We start from the raw sequence: 16,241 nt of genomic DNA on the forward strand, positions 1-16,241 counted from the left end.
CCCATTTTAACTTTCTGTGGCTAACCTTGTGAGAACTACAGTTCCCAAGGGTAGAAAGGATATTTTTATCCCTTTTACATTTTCTTAGGTGAAAACCACCACTTCCCACCTTATGTGGAGTGCTGCGGAGATGCAATGTATCCCCTATCTCACTGGCACTAACAATTCTGTTACAGGGACAAGTTTACCTGAAGTGGCTGGTGACCGTGAACCTTTTTACAAATTCGGTGCACCTTTACCGCAGGATTTTATCACAGCTGCGGTAAAGGATCCCTCTGGGTGCCCATTTTTAGCAAAATCCCCAGCCCCCCCTTATAGCCCCCCAGTCTTTTTTGTTTGCCATTTTCACACTTTTATCCCTTCTTGGTCTTTCCCCTGCCCTCCAGGGTGGGACAGTCCTTTGTGTGATTTTTATCTTCGGTGGTAGACCCGTCTCCAGAGTGTCTGTGAAAGCAGGAAGTAAGGAAGGAGTCCACAACTCTGCAGCTGTTTGTCTTCCAGCCTGCCTGCGAAAATCCAGTTCAAACTGGGAGGCTGGCTGTCCTGAAAGGACTGCCAACCACAAGTTTGAATGTTACACGTCTGTTTGATTGGCTGGGTTCCTGCATAAAAAAACTATCCTGGAAGCTGAAGAGGTAGTCAACCACTGGACCTGAATCCGAAGAGGAAGATTAAGAAAATGGAGCCAAGATAATTTCCAGCAACCCGACAGCCTGCTGTGTAACCGGAGGCTGCCGTTACCATTCCTTCCTTCCATGCGACCTGGAGACTCTGAAAACAACGGCCCTGACCTAGAGATCCACTAGACTGAAGACCAGCTGCATTTTGAGCCACCCCACGCCGTGCTGCAACCTTGTGTGATAATACCCTGGGACCTTGAGCCAGTTTGCAGTGCAGAGTCTACCAAATTGAGCTGAAACTTTGGTGGCATCCTACAGGATCTCCAGCGACGTGAATAGAGTCTGAAAAGTCCCTTCATCAGGGTGCTGGACCTGGCAAGTGATGAGAATCCGACCAGCGATACTCAGCCTACTTCTGGCTCCTGAAAAGGTCACCAAAACCATAGAGCCGCATCCAGCCGCTAAGAAACTCTTGCCTCGAACCTTCTCAATAGATCCTTGCTGCAAAATCCCTTCCAACGTCCTGTTTTATGTCTTCATGACAATGGGATCCATCAACCATGGTTTTGGCTGCAGATCCTGAGGTTTTCCTGCTGCAACTCTTCTTCTGTGCTGAGGTACTGGGTTGGCTGGGATATTTACCTACCTTAAACCTGTGTGATTTCTGTAAAGCTTTTGGGATGTTTTCTGTAATTGGGAGCCCTCTCATCCAGTTACCCCAGGCCCACTACTGGAATCCTTCTAGGGTGTCTTCTTTGAAGTCCCTGGACCCTAACAAACTCTAAAGTGAACTACTTGTTTGAACAGTGTTACAAAGGAACGCTGACTTTGCATGCAAGTGAACACTATCTCACCCTGCCTACAGCTTTCACCTAGACTGCCGGGGTGCCTCTTCTGTCTCGGAGCAAAATTATGCAATAGAATAGGGGAGGACTGGATAAGAAAAGGATTCTGTCTTGCAAAACATAACAAGTGTTTAACATTGTACTTACTTGTAAATTAGTTGGTAACTAACCCTGAAAGTGAGCAGTTACAAAAGTTCTTTCTTTGAATATGCGCTGTGACATTCTAAAAAGTATATGGAAGGTTATTGAACTTACCTGTGAATTGGTTGTGCCTCTTCCAAAAAGGAATGCTGTTGGCTTCACTTAACTATTTCTTCCAGAATATTAGTGTGCAAGTTCACCGACTGGGTCTTGTTTCTCCTGGCCTGCTGTATAGCCTGTCTAAACTAAGTTTGCCTTGGGTTTTACCTACCTGGAATAACATTCGCATCATTCTTAAAATATAACATTGGATTCTGCTTTCCCCCGTCTGTTTTATACGGATGCTAAAACAGTCTTGGGATTATACCTACCTTTAAGTTGGTGGTAGCTCCTTTAAAAGGTATATGGGTTTTACTTACCTTGGTCTTCCTTGTGCCATACTAAAATAAGTTAAAAAGTGCTTACCTTAGCCTGTGTTCCACTGACCTGAAAAACAACTAATATTATATTACGTTAGGTTTTACCTGCCTAGAACAGTTGTCCCATTCTTAAGTGTCCTGTAGGTGTAGCTGACCTTGGTATGCCTGGTGCAATCCTAAATTCATGTAAATAGGACGTGGAGTTGGCTCACCGAGTTGCGAGCAGTCTACAGCAGTCACCCCTATCGCTGTATTTCTACAGTGCCCTTACCTGTTTGGTCAAGCTGTTAAAGCCTCCGGCTGCACGCAAAGCGGCACACGGAGTTGGCTCGCCGAGTTGCGAGCAGTCTACAGCAGTCACCCCCATCGCTGTAGTCTTTCCACAGTGCCCGTACCTGTTGCTAGGAGGAGGAGCTGCTAAAGCCTCTGGCTGCACGCGAAGCGGCACGCAGAGTTGGCTCGCCGAGTTGCGAGCAGTCTACAGCAGTCCACGGAAGCCAAGGGAGCCATGGAGCTGACCGAAGATTTAGGCACACCCTCGCTCACTAAAAAAAAAAAAAAAAAAAAAAGGACAGACATGCTGACAAGTCGGCACCCCTGGACCAGCCTAAAAGTCCATCAGGCCGGGTCCTTAGAAGTCAGTACGCCAGACTAGAACTTTCCAATGGGCAAGGCAAAACCCGAGGTCATCTGGTGTCAAGAAGGCAAGACGGGATGGACTCCTTTCCGCCCTCCGTCAGCTCTCAGATCACCCTCTTTCCATCTGGGGCCACTGTTGTCACTGGTGGCGGTGTGGGGCTGACATTGACCCATGACCAGGACCAGGACACTGAGGTATATAAAGAGGAGAACGAGGTGTTTGCACATGATTGCCCGGCCCCTGCAGCGCCACCCCGTCCCTCGTTCTTACCTTCTGGCCAAATGGGAAAAATGGGGGTAGGGCAGCAGGCAACGACTATGGACATTTTCTCAGTGCCAGAAAATCAAGCAGAGACGATCCCTGCCGACCGGCAAGCCTCCGCCGCGGCGAGTGGGGCCACGACTGACTGCGTCGAAGGACACTGCCGCTCTGACCCCAGCTTGCCAGTCGCTTTGAAACCATCACGTCAAAAGCTTGTAGAGTCTGGCACTTACGACGCTCAAAGCGTAACTGAGGATCAAACTGTAGACATCATAATGGACAGACTCCGCTTCAATGACCTTTACACGATCCTCAAGCAAAATTAGAACGCAGAATACCTTACCAATTACAACGCTTGTGGATGTTCATAAAAACCCAAATGTGCCACCCTTGGACACGTCTGAAGAAGAAACAGAGGTGGAAGCTAAAGTCCTCATGCAGAGCCCTCAGAAAATAACATAATTGAACTCCTTACACGTCTCTCTATAGATGCCAAAGAGGGTGAGCAAACAGTCAACTTCAGAGAAATGGTAACATTACCTCACCTGTTAAATGCACCATGTAACGAGCCATACGCGCACAAAAGAGAAAAAGCAATTGCAATTTTCAAAATGAAATCTCTTTGCAAAAGAAAACCAAGAGAGACATCGAACATTGGAGCCAGGCAAAGAAAATATTGTGCAATAACAAAAAAAGACAGATTTAGGGACAACGACCTTCCCTAACCCCGTAATGTCTCATGCTCTGAAAGACTTCTTTACCAAACAAATGAAAGAAAACAGGAAACCGACTCTGAACTCTCAGACGCTGGCATTCTGGACGCAGTCCAGGAAATTGTCAGCACCAAAGCAAAGGAAAATGGCGGGAACAAACTTCCATAACCCACAATAAGAGGGTTCAGTACAACTATAACTCAACATACTGGAAGACCCTAGCTTAGATTATCAACCTCGGGGAAATCCAGTAACTCCAACTCGTCTTTTCCCAGGACATTCTGAGCCACGGAAGGAAATCCTAATAGAGACTCCTCCGAACTTACATCTTCAAAACATCATAAATGGAGATAGGTTTGATTTAACAATTGAATCGAGTGCGCAAAAAAGTAAAGAGGCAGTCGTGACGGCCTCGCAACAAATTATTGATGAGAGCTCCCACAATCCCACACAAAAAATAGGTTGGAAAAAGACTTAACAGAAACACCAACTAATGTGCAACTTGACGAAACTGAACAAAGGAGAAAACGACTATCACTACCAGTCTATCCACCATTGGTACCAGTGGGAAAAAAAAAACAAAGGTCATTGACATGTCTATGGGCTACTCTCCAAAATACAGCGACCTCCAAAAAGAGCCCACACCATCGAAAAATAGAAGATCAAGCGAGATCTATGCAAACACCTGTTAGGGAGAATTCTCTGTAAGGCTAATTTCCCAAACCTAGTGAGTCCCCCAGCAGCTTTGCTGGATTTGTGGGGCTTATTATTTTCTCTCCTGCTAAGAGTGAGATTCTTTTGCTCCCACTCTTAGACATGATTTGAGATGTTCCTTTAACTTTCCATGTGTTTTATGGGCTATGGGGTCTTTTACTCCATAGGGTCTCATGTGTTTTTTTGATGTGGGTTACACAGCACCCTCCGTGCCGTAACCCAGGGGTGTCGTAGCGACCCCCCAACAGACTCCATACCCTGGGACTGACTACTGTCTCCCAGGGCATGTAAAGTCACCATTGGCTTTGCTAGTCCCGAATTATGAACAGAAACCAGTACAAACCATCATATTGTGGATGTACTGGTAGGGGCAATTTGATTGCCCCGGGGTCTGTTGTTCGAGGGGGCACGTCTCCGTCCCCCCTGATCGAGTTTTGGCTGGTGGCAGTGGATACTACTTTTTATATTTGACCGCAAATATATCTCTATGGGATTTTCCCATTGTTCGAGGCTACCAACTTTAATTATTTAATTCTTATAGCCTCGAACATACCGCCGGTTTATTTATTTAATATTAATTCACAGGTTGGTATTTTTTGCCAGAACTCGATTCTAAAATGGCGTTTGTGTTCTCTTCTGTGACTCCAACCCAAGTTGAGCCCTTTGTTCAACTTTTTTCGGCGGGCTTCTCCACAGAAGCCTCCAAAAGTGGTGCCACTCTGTCTGGGTACCACAGGGGGGTGTGGGAGGGGGTTTAGGCACCCTGGACTGAGTTACCTTGGTAACTCAAGTCGCACTCTTGTGTGATTGGCCCAAGTGGTGAGCCGGCCGGCTCACCACTTAGCATGTTTGATTGACAGCTAGGCTGAGTGAATGGGGGTGTGCTGCAGAAAAGCAGGGCTTTGGGGACTGGAACTTCAGAAGTCGCCACAGGACCTAAGAATCCGAGGAGGGAGAAGCTGAGCCGACCTGCAATGACGACACCACTGGTGGAGCCCTGCTGAACCGTCTCACCACTTTTCCCGACGACAGAGGAGATCTCCAGTCCGGAGAGTCTTCTTCCTTTGACTGGTGGGGATAACCAGTTTTGCCTTCTCTTCACCTTCCTGGAGCATCTCGTGGCCGCCTTGCCCGTGCCAAGCACCCCGGCAACCAGAATACCACGGTTTGCCACTACCGCGAAGAGAAGGGTAGTACCTTTTAACCGAAGAACTCCACGGCTGGTTTCTTCCCTGGCAGTGCAACGACCTTCATCTTTCCTCCACGGCGAGACCTCTTCTTCCTCTGGACGAAACACCGACTTGCACCTGCTGCCAGGAACAACTGCCCCCGCTGGAGCTTCCTTCCCACTTAAGGTACTGTGTCCCACCTGGCTTCCCTTGCGACAGATCGTTCGGGGTGACAGTAAAGCCTCGACTTTCTAACCTGGGCTAGTCTGGGACAACCTAGCTAACTTTTCCTGACTTTACTTTCATCCTTTTTGCACAAACTATCTACAAGACTCTTTGGGCATAACCCCACTGTGTGAACCTGGACCCCTTCTGCTTGCTCTCTCCAAGAGTGGGCCTTGCAATTGACTTCCTTGCTCTCCAGTAGAACTCTGCCTATCCTGCCTTACTGTGGTTCTTTTAAAAGTATTGGAACTTGTGTGCTCCCTTAACTCTGCCTTTTCCCTCCCTTTCTTTACAACTTATTAGAGTGTCATCTTATGTTACGCCCTCACCTCTGTCTGAAAATAAGTGGTGTTTCTCACTAAGACTTGTCTAATAAGTGAATAGGGTTGTGTATATATGATAGTGACTGTGTGCCGAATTTACTCACCTCGTTTTTGCTAGTGTAAATTCCAAGTGTGTTTTTAAATAAATAATTATATACTTTTACACCAAAGCTCTGGTCAGTGTTTGTTTGTACTACTGTGTCTCTGTACCTATTGTGTATTCTCTGCATACTGCCTAACTCTTCTTGAGGGATGTCTGACTGCTCAGCCACAGCTACCAAGTGAATCTGTGTGGTATAGACTGCTACCAAGTGGGTTTACTGCCAAACACCTGTAGTCTTAAATATTTTGCAGTGGTCCCTAAGGGAACTACACAGGTTTCTGCCTAACACCCATAAAGACTTGCCAGGGAAAAAACCTGACCTAACACTCATGTCAGCGATAACAGTGGGTCTGGCACCTTTTGTCAAGTTATATGAATCAATAAACGATACAATGAAGGACTCACTTAGACTAGCAGCCATGACAAATTCTAAACACATTTTTCTCGAGGGCTTTATAACGGCCTTGGAACAAAAACTGCTGACCGGGAACGACACTGGGACATAAGAGTCGCCCGACTTGAAGAGCAAATTAAATTAAGAAACTCACTAAATGTCTCTCCAATACACCAAATAAAAGTATCAAAAGAAACGCAAACAAAGGTTGAGAGAATGGACATCGCCCAAACTGACTCCGCGAGAAAAAACATCCTTCTCCCTCTAACAGGTCTAGAGGTGACTCAAACATCAGTGGCAGTAGTGCCAGGACAAGTCCTTCGGGTTGAACCAAAAACCCCCAATCAGGCCACTCATAAAAAACAATCCTCAAAAATGCCAGCAATATTTAAACCAGCAAAACCTTTGGTGAAAATCCAAATAAAAATGTCTGAAATCAAAGAAGTGAGCCAAAAAAAATCCCCAAAGAAATACAACAGACGGATCAAGAGATAATCAAGTTAGATGATTCGCCGCCATCTACCACATGGCCAATTCCTCATTAACCGTTCACTTGGATCAAGACGAAGACACTGACGTTTCCTATACCTTATTACAGATTTTGGATCCAATCCCAAACACAGAGCCTCCATCCAGTCCGTTTAAAGGAAAAAAAAAAGCCCACGGCAAATGCCATGTCATCCGGAAAACCCCAATCGAAAAATACTGCAGGACATCTCTACGGGTGCGCAGAGTGAAAAACCAATCTCAAATTCACTATCTAAGAAAACTGATAAGCTCGAGTCACAGGAGATTGGTGACTGTTTAAGAAGGCTAAACAGTTACTCACCCACCCAGATAAACAAAAACGACATGGTTCTGCCTCCCCACCCAAACTCCAGCCAAGCCTAACTCGCATTTTCAAGATAAAGCAACTGACATCGGGGAAAAATGACTTGGTATTAAACAGAAAATCAGTCTTAAAAATATTAACCAACGTACCGAAGTTGCAAACATTGAACACTGCAGACTTCATCTTGATTGAACCTTACCATAGGGAAAAAAAAGAAAAGCGTATCTTCACATAAAATCTTCGGCGCTACATGAACTAAAAGAAGAAGTCTACTTGGATCTTGAGCAACTGGGTTTCGGTCTGTCTGAAATATTACCCTCTCCAGCACTGCCTAACAAAATGCCTCTGTCAAAACAGACGGAAGGATCACACTACCACTTCTGGTCTAGAACAGAAGACCTCTATAAAAATAAAAGATGGTATAGCTATCAGGACGCAGGTGGACAACGACGAAGGAGACCCCAACCTCTAGATAGGTCACGTAATGATAGAGCAAATTACTCAAGGAATGACAATGAAGAAAATTCTAACAGAAGAAGACTAAGATCAGACAAACTATACACATGATATACCGGCAAAGGAAAGATCAGAGCTAGGGCAAATTAAAAAACGATAGTCGGCAGAGTCATGGAGGTGGCTGAAAAAAGTCTTGAACCCAAACCACAAAAACTAGCAACGAAAGAAAACAGTCACAGCCAACAGACCATCCAACCCAACTTGTCGACCAGGACACATCGAAATTAATAACAATGTGCTCATGGAATACGAGGGAACATGAACATTTAACTAATCCTGAGGCACAAGACTTAGGTTTATTCGACATAATCTGTCTCCAAGAGACGTGGCTGCTGGAAAAGCCAGTCCTGGACGGCTACGAAACACATCACCTGCGGTGAAAGGCATCTTAGGCAGGCCATCCTCAGGTCTGTTAACTGCAGTCTGTGCCAGATCAGGAATTTCCATTAAAATGAAGGTGGTTGAAGCCTACGGTATCCTAGCACTCTTAACGTCGTGGTGTCACCCAAAAAGGGGCCTCAAGGGTATGATGGAAACAAAATTAGCAATCATAAATCTATATTGGAACCCCCAAAGAGAGAACAACTTTGTTTTTGTGATACAGTGAGTGAAACAATTGACAAATTTATAACTGAACTAGGAACCAACCACATTAATATATATAACCAAATGTGAAAGCGCTACCAGTAACACCATAACCACAGCGCCTGTTGAAAGAGGCATTCTCTGGACTAACCTTATGGATGCTAGAAATGTTCACAACGCCGCAACACTTCGAGGACATCAGCCATCCATTCCAACATGGGAACAAGCAGACTCAACAGCCACCGTAGACTACATCTTCGTCTCGCACGCTCTATTACCATATATCGACTTCTACGAAGTTCACAGAACAAAATAAAGTGATCATAATTTGTTAGCCATGTCATGGGAAACACTACGTACTCAAAGAACTTTACAAAGCAAACAGAGCCTTCAGCAAATCAAACCCGCCTTAGAAAAACTGCGGCTAACATAAAAGACAAACAAATACAACTCAGATACCTGGAATAATACTGACACTTCAAGTAATTTGGTCTGACTGCCTCTCCTAACATGCAGAACAAAACATGGGAAGTCAAACAGTACAAAGAACAATGGATCCCATGAATACGATAAAATGCTAGTACAAAAAAGCAGCAAGTTGAGAAAACTTAGGCGAACTTGCAGACTCTACGATTACAAAAAACAAAAAACTATTCTGAAGGAGGCAACAAGAATATACAAATCATGGATCAAGCAATACAAAGCAACAATGTATCAAAACGACGCGGAACAAATGCTTAAAGTTCTAACTACAAAGAGCACCAGAGATTTTTGGGCTTTGATAAAGAAAAAAGAACTGCAAACGGATAATCATCTGTTAAACTTTGTTCCCGAAACAACGTGGACAAGTTTCTTTTCTAAACAATTTGCTCCCCTGCCACTCCCAACAAACAATCCCATACCCCCCGAAGAAGCAGCCTGGGTGGACTTAACAGATCCTGAGCACATTTTACTGACAATTTCAAAATTTAAATCATCCAGAGCACCTGGCCCAGATGGGCTAACGAATATAGACTTGAAACAGTATCCGGTGGAATGGTCCCTTCTTATAAGTAAAATCTTGGAGCAATGCCAAATTACAAAACAAATCCCAAAAACATGGACTGAAGCAGTGGTAGTTCCAATTTATAAAAAATGAAAGAGATAACCTGGCCAATTACCGCCCAATAGCCTTGCTTGACATCATGGGTAAAATCTTCGTAACTCTTCTTTTAGCTAGATTCCAAAAATGGGCAAGAACGTCTCCATGTTCAGATCCTCTGCAAACAGGTTTTTTGAAAAACGCCAGTACCAGTGTAAATATAATTCTGAACATTATAAAAGATATCAAGAAAGGCGCGCCGAGAATATTCCTTGTGTTCATAGATTTGTCACAAGCATTCGACAAAATCAGACAAACTATGCACCAACCTAACCAACTGGAAATGCCCTATGGAAATTCTGGGGCCAGTGATTGCACTCCATACTGATACCAAAATTTGAGTCCGACTTAACCAGCAAGGTAGCTTGTCAGACCAGATTAAATCAGAACGTGGAGTGAAACAAGGCTGTCCACTCGCCCCGGCCCTTTTTATTGCATTTTTGGGCGACTTCCAAAATACTGAACTATCGGTTAGATAATTCCCACCGAAAGCTGGTAAACTAATATCAAGAATCCTTCACGCTGATGATCTGATCCTTATGGATCAAACGCAAATTGGCCTCCTGTGCCAACTCTCAAACCTGGCCAAGTACACAGGTGACAATGATCTTGAGATCAACATAGCGAAAACAAAAATCTTGATCATGGAAAAAAATCGTCCCAAATCTAGGGGTAAATGCCACTGGTCCATCAATAACAAAGATCGAGGTAGTCCCTGACATCAAGTATTTGTGAATAATGGTGGATTCAACAAAGTCCGAGAAGGCGACGCAATCGGCATTGTGGAATAAAATTAAAATACTGACTACTCAAACAAGACTAGTCGACAAGAAATATATACCAGCTATTCATTTCAACAAATCGAAAGTGGTCCCCTCTGTGACCTATAGAATGGATGCAGCCTTAAATATTCAGGAAACAATGTGGCCTAAGGTCGAGCATTAACTCTGGAAATGCGTTTTAGGGCTTCCCAAATCAACTTCCACAGCAGCCATTAGACGCGAACTAGGTCTCCGATCGTTAGCTGCATCAGTTGAGCAAAGTCAAATGCAATTGCTCAGAAAAATCATAATGCCAGAGAGCTTTCCCATATATAAGATAATCCATGTGGAACTTCAGCTAGGCCGATGTAAAGCACTGAACGTCTGGGAACAGAACCTGAGGATGAAGCTTAAAGATCTGGCATGTTCCCAAGAGGACTTACTTCAAAATCCTGAAAGGGTAAAAATAAAAATTGGCCTCAAAGACTATCAAAACATGTGAAACTGCAGCTGCAAACAGGCTATTGGTGCACTTGCCTCCAACAACGAATACATTGAAACTACCTCTGAATTGCTGTATAAAAATTCCAAATAAGAACATTCTAAAACTCTGAGAATCTGACTCAACTTGATCCTAACTCAAGAAATTCAGACCATTCGTTCTCTGGCAACCTCGAACACCTGCAGACTATGCGCCAACTACTTAATGGTGGAATCCATAAGACATCTGTTGTTGAACTGTTCAAAAACAGCTTTCCTACGTGAAGCCTTTTTACTACCTTTATTTGGAGACTCCCCACTTAGAGACGAGGAGACGTGGTGGTGCCGCTTGATTGCAGGAGAAAAAACAAGATGGTCAACAGCAACAGTCAAGATGTTGGAAGCAGCATTGAAAATGACTATAGAGACTCAAAACAAGAAATTACCAGGTTACTCACCATTGTGACCACCTTACTCCTAGTCTATAATCCCCTTTCCTCCATACTTATGCAACATCTCTCCGTCCTGTGGGACGGGACCGGAGCACTTTGTAAAAAGCATCCACATTTTTCCAAAAATGTGTCCTTCCTCTTTCTTGCAAGGGGCCCGGCACGCGGCCACCTTGGCTCCGCCCCACGCATCGCCCATCAGAAAGCAGATGGGGAGGCCCAAGTAGCTGCCCTAGCAATGGACTCCCAGGGGACATTTATGAAAAGCAACCACGGCTGCCTTACACCGCACCAGGTGTGCATGAATACCCTTAGGAGGTTTCAGCCCTTGGACGGTGAAAGACTCCGTGATGCAGGCGGCGATCCACCTAGAAATAGTTGCCTTAGATGCCTGCCTGCCCTGAGGGTTACCGAAGGACACAAAAAGAGAAGAACTCCTAGGCTCGGAAGTCCTGTCCAGGTAGAACTTAAGAGCTCTTCGGACATCAAGACAGTGTAGAACCCTCTCAGCCTCAGAGGCAGGGTTCGGAAAAAAGACTGGTAGGAAGATCGACTGATTCAGATGGAATTCGGTCATCTTCAGTAGAAAGGCCAGGTTTGTCCGAAGGACTACCCTGTCCTTGAGAAAGACCAAGAAAGGATGCTCCACCGACAATGCCTGGAGCTCACTCACTCTCCTTGCTGACGTAACGGCGACCAAAAAGGACACTTTCCAAGACAAGTACTTGAGGTCCACCGTAGCCATTGGTTCAAAGGGTTTATGGCACATTGCCGTCAGGACTACATTTAGGTCCCACGGCGGGTGCGGACTACGAACCGGAGGTAGAGGCGTGTCAACCCTGCAAAATGCCTCTTAACCACTGGGTTACTCAGAGAATAAGAGCACTGGTCTGTAGAAAGATAAGCGGAAACCGCTGAAAGGTAAGTCCTGCATGACAGAACAGGAACCCCTGACTCTGCTAAGGAGGACACGAAGGACAGCACCGTGTCAATCGTGGCCACCCTTGGATCCAACTTCTTCTCCAAACACCAATGACAGAACCTGAGCCATTTACTCTTGTACTGAGATCTGTTTGAGGGTTTCCTGGCTGCCTGGATAATGCGCATGTTATCTGTAGGCAAATCCAAATGCCGGCCACCACGGAGCTATGAGTAGAAGGGAACAGTTCACCGAGTTCTTCAACTTCCAAATTGCACGGTGAACTAGAGGCAGAGGCGGGAAGGCGTAAGCTCTCATGTTGTGCCATGGAATCTCGAGAGCAACCCCCAGAATGAGGAAGCTTCTTGTTCACCGCAGTAGCGAAGAGGTCCACCTCCGGTGTGCCCTAATGCAAGCAAATCCATGAGAGGACCTCCGCCTTCAACTCCCACTCGTAGCTGACCACTGTCCGCCGGCTGAGGGCATCCTCTGTGACATTCAGCTGGCCCGGGATGTGCACTGCAAGCAGCCAGACACCATGAAGCATGGCCCACTCCCAAATCTGCATAGACTGTTCGAGGGTTTCCTGGCTGCCTGGATATGCGCATGTTATCCGTAGACAAATCCAGATGCTCTAAAGACTTGAACTCAGGCACCATGCCGCCAAGCTGAGCGATTGTGGGGAGGGGTGCCACATCTGCTGTTCCTCTTGGTGAAGATCGGGAGTTACTGGTAACCTGATCGGCGGATACACCAACAGGTGTTGAAGTTCTGAGAACCAAAACCTGGCCGGCCACCACGGAGCTTACTCTGCACGGCAAACCCGGTTTGGTCCCTTTGTTCATTTTGCCTTTGATGGGATTCACGAGTGAAGCCTGCCTCTGGCTCCAGCGTGTCTGACAGGGGCAGGGTGCCCAAAACGCCCTGTGCTTAGTCTCCACTGGACGAAGGAATCCGAAGAACTTGGAAGAGATGCCTGCTGCAACTCCTGGACCATTGGTTTGCCCAGTGAAGCCCTGCTGCTGTGCTGAAGCTGCGAATTCGCCTCGACCCCTTTAGTTGGTGGGACCAATCAATTCCAAAGTAAGCCACCTGGACATCTTCTCGGAGCTGGTTGAAATTCCACTGCAGTTGCTGCTGAAACCGAATAGCCAGGGAGAGGAACACCAGTTCATGTGAGTTGCTTTTAAGTTGGCCAAGAGCTCCAGGAAGATCCTCTGGACTCCCAGGAAGCAGGACGGACCGAGCCTGAGCCACCTCATCAGAGTGCTGCACCCCAGACGCAAGGAAAGCCCATCTCGACAGCCAAGAGTCTGCGGTGTTGCTATTTGCTTAGACGCAAGGAGCTGAAACCGCGCAGTGCCACTGAATAAAGTTGGTCCTTTTCTGTCGTCGATCGTCCCGTTGCAGTGCAGGAGTCCTTCAGATCCCCTCTTGTCCCAACGACTGAGGCCCAGGAACACAGGATCTGCAGAGTTGCACAGGAACAGAAAAGCCCTTTTCTTCGTACTATACAGTCTAAGAAAACATACCTCTTGTTGTTTAACTGCACTTGTGCTCAGTTGAAACTTGTGGTTCCTCTGTAGAGTTGCTAACAGCTTCTTTACTTCACAGCCTAAACAACTTGTTGCCCTACTTTGATTTCTTCTTTTCTACAAATACTTCTAAAACATTGTGCAAGACTTTTACCTACCTCTGAGAAGTGCTTCAGCTCACCTAGAATTTTGCCAAATGGACTTTGGCCTAGCCTGGCTCCCTGAATGACTTCTTCCCTCTGACATTGTGTTTAGTCTTCCTCCCAGGAAGGGGTTAAACTTTGCTTTGGGGGTTTTCAAAAGTAATTACCTGCTTCAGACTATTTGTGAGATCTCTTTGTTTTGTTCTAAATAATCTTTTGCTTTGACCTACTCTTAAGTCTGATTCTATATGCCAACAGTAGTATATTAATGTCCACAGAGTCCTAGTTACTAAAGTCACCAGAGGGTGTAGGAAGTGTCTGTGTGCCATCCCAAAAGGGTACTTAACACTCATAATACAGCTAAATCAGTATTTTCAGGTGTATTTGTGTATTACTATTATATTGCCCTTTCTGAAGAAGGCTTACTCAGACTGTTAAATAAATTGTTTAATCAAGAAAACGTGTGTGTAAGTTTATTTGAATACTTGTCACTGGGAATCTGTGCAACTACCCTACAGCTCACATTGACCCCTCTTGAGATAAGCCTGGCTGTTCAATCACGCTACCAACCTGTGTAGTACAGACCTATACCAAAGGTTGGGTTCCTATTGCCAGGCGGTCAGGGTTGTTTTAGTGCAACCAAAGGGTAATGCATACAATCTTGCCTAACAGCTACCATATACTCAGGTGGTACAGGCTTATACTTAGTGGAGTTTATTACTTTCTCAGTTGTATGGTTTTACTAAGCCCTTAGTTGGACTTCAGAAAAACTGTCAACAACCTGAGATATCCCAGTGATTTGGGTTGGGGCAGAGGTAGAGGTAGAGGTAGATTTCTCTACGAGGTTTCCAGTTCTGCTTACATCACAGGATCCTAGAATCATGAGTCTTCTGTGTAAAACTAGTGCTATTGGAAAACATCCTGAAAAGTGGCTCAGATAAATTATTCCTGTCAGACTGGACTCTAGGACATTGTTCTTGTCACGTCAGTTTCTCATTTATCAGAGAATTCCGCTATCCACTTCTGGTTGTATACCTTGTAGTGTCTGCTTGAAAACGGAATGCTCCCATCAGCCCCACACAGAGCTTTGTTTCAATTAACCTTTTACTTCTAGCATGCTCTTCTGGACCTCAGGCCTCCCCTAATGTCTTTCAGCTGACTCTACACATGGATTACAGTTTACCAATGTGAACTTGAAATGTAGTTCTTAAAAACGGTGGTCCAGTCCTCCCTTACCTTGGTGATTATGTCCTTGAACTGCCCTTCCTTCCAGGCATCAGAGGGATGATTCATCATTGTAATTATTGCATTGTCATACTCTTCATACTTGTCATACAGGAAGACTAACTCGCCCCAGAGGTGGGCCTGTTCGGCCGCTCTGAGCACCTGGGAGGAGAAAAACATATGGTCAACTACTTCACATATCCTTACAGGTTTGGTGTACATTCACAAGACTGTATGGAAGTTTAATCTACACTTATGCAACACAAAAGGAGTATACTCTCTGAAGGACTCAATAACAAAATGGGGATGAAAATGACAAATAGAGGTTGAGTGCATAGATACAACACTTGGAGGTTTAATGAATACAAAGAAAAGGGGTGTATTGTAAGAACACAGAGGCCTAGTCTACACTCAGAGCACAGGGATCTTGGCTCATAGCACAGACATGGAGCACAATTAAGGCTTCTGCTTTTATGATATTTGTTTTTCTGCCATTTTCGGTTGTATTTATTCACATTTATTTTAATTTGATAAATTTAATTTGATTTTTAATTTTAAAAAGATAATTTGCAACCAGTATTTTTATGCATTTATTCTGATAAAAAATGAATTTATTAAAGCACCCATGCAGCCATGTAGGAAAGAAATGCTAGCTCACTTTTTCCCATAACAAACAGTTGCTGCTGTGACTGCTGCTGCCTTAAAATATATGCAGTCAGCAATTTGAAGAACTTTATTTCTGTTGTCACATGAATGTGTCCAGTAATTCCCAAATTTGGGTTTTTCTTTTGTAACGCAATGTTTTGTAACAACTTTTGTAAAGGTTTGTTGATGAACCAAATACAATTTAAAAGAAAAGAAAAATTGAAAACTTTAATGCTATTTTTCTACAACTTCTACACTCTCTGTGGTGCCAATCTGCAATGTGATTGGCCTGCTATGTATGAGTGACGACATAGAAAACTAGACAGAAAGACCTGTCTTTCCGTTTATTTCCATTTTTATAAATAGACAGAAAGATTGATTTCCGTCTATGTGTAAAAATCAGTAAAAACGGAAAGCTGGAAGCCTTAAACATAATGTACACTC

The 16,241-nt window shown here is 44.8% G+C and overlaps 1 protein-coding gene across 2 annotated transcripts in view; it reads right to left on the bottom strand.

Annotated features, from left to right (window-relative positions):
• The window catches only part of CLTCL1 (clathrin heavy chain like 1), an 804,099-nt gene that overhangs the window by 173,064 nt on the left and 614,794 nt on the right, over positions 1-16,241 (bottom strand). For both annotated transcript variants that reach the window (XM_069619951.1, XM_069619950.1), the window contains exon 26: positions 15,165-15,314. In XM_069619951.1, coding sequence (XP_069476052.1) covers positions 15,165-15,314 — 150 coding nt within the window. The remainder of the gene's footprint in view (positions 1-15,164; positions 15,315-16,241) is intronic.

The sequence above is a fragment of the Ambystoma mexicanum genome, chromosome 10 (assembly GCF_040938575.1).
Source record: "Ambystoma mexicanum isolate Mex_15411 chromosome 10, UKY_AmexF1_1, whole genome shotgun sequence".
NCBI classification, from domain to species: domain Eukaryota; kingdom Metazoa; phylum Chordata; class Amphibia; order Caudata; family Ambystomatidae; genus Ambystoma; species Ambystoma mexicanum.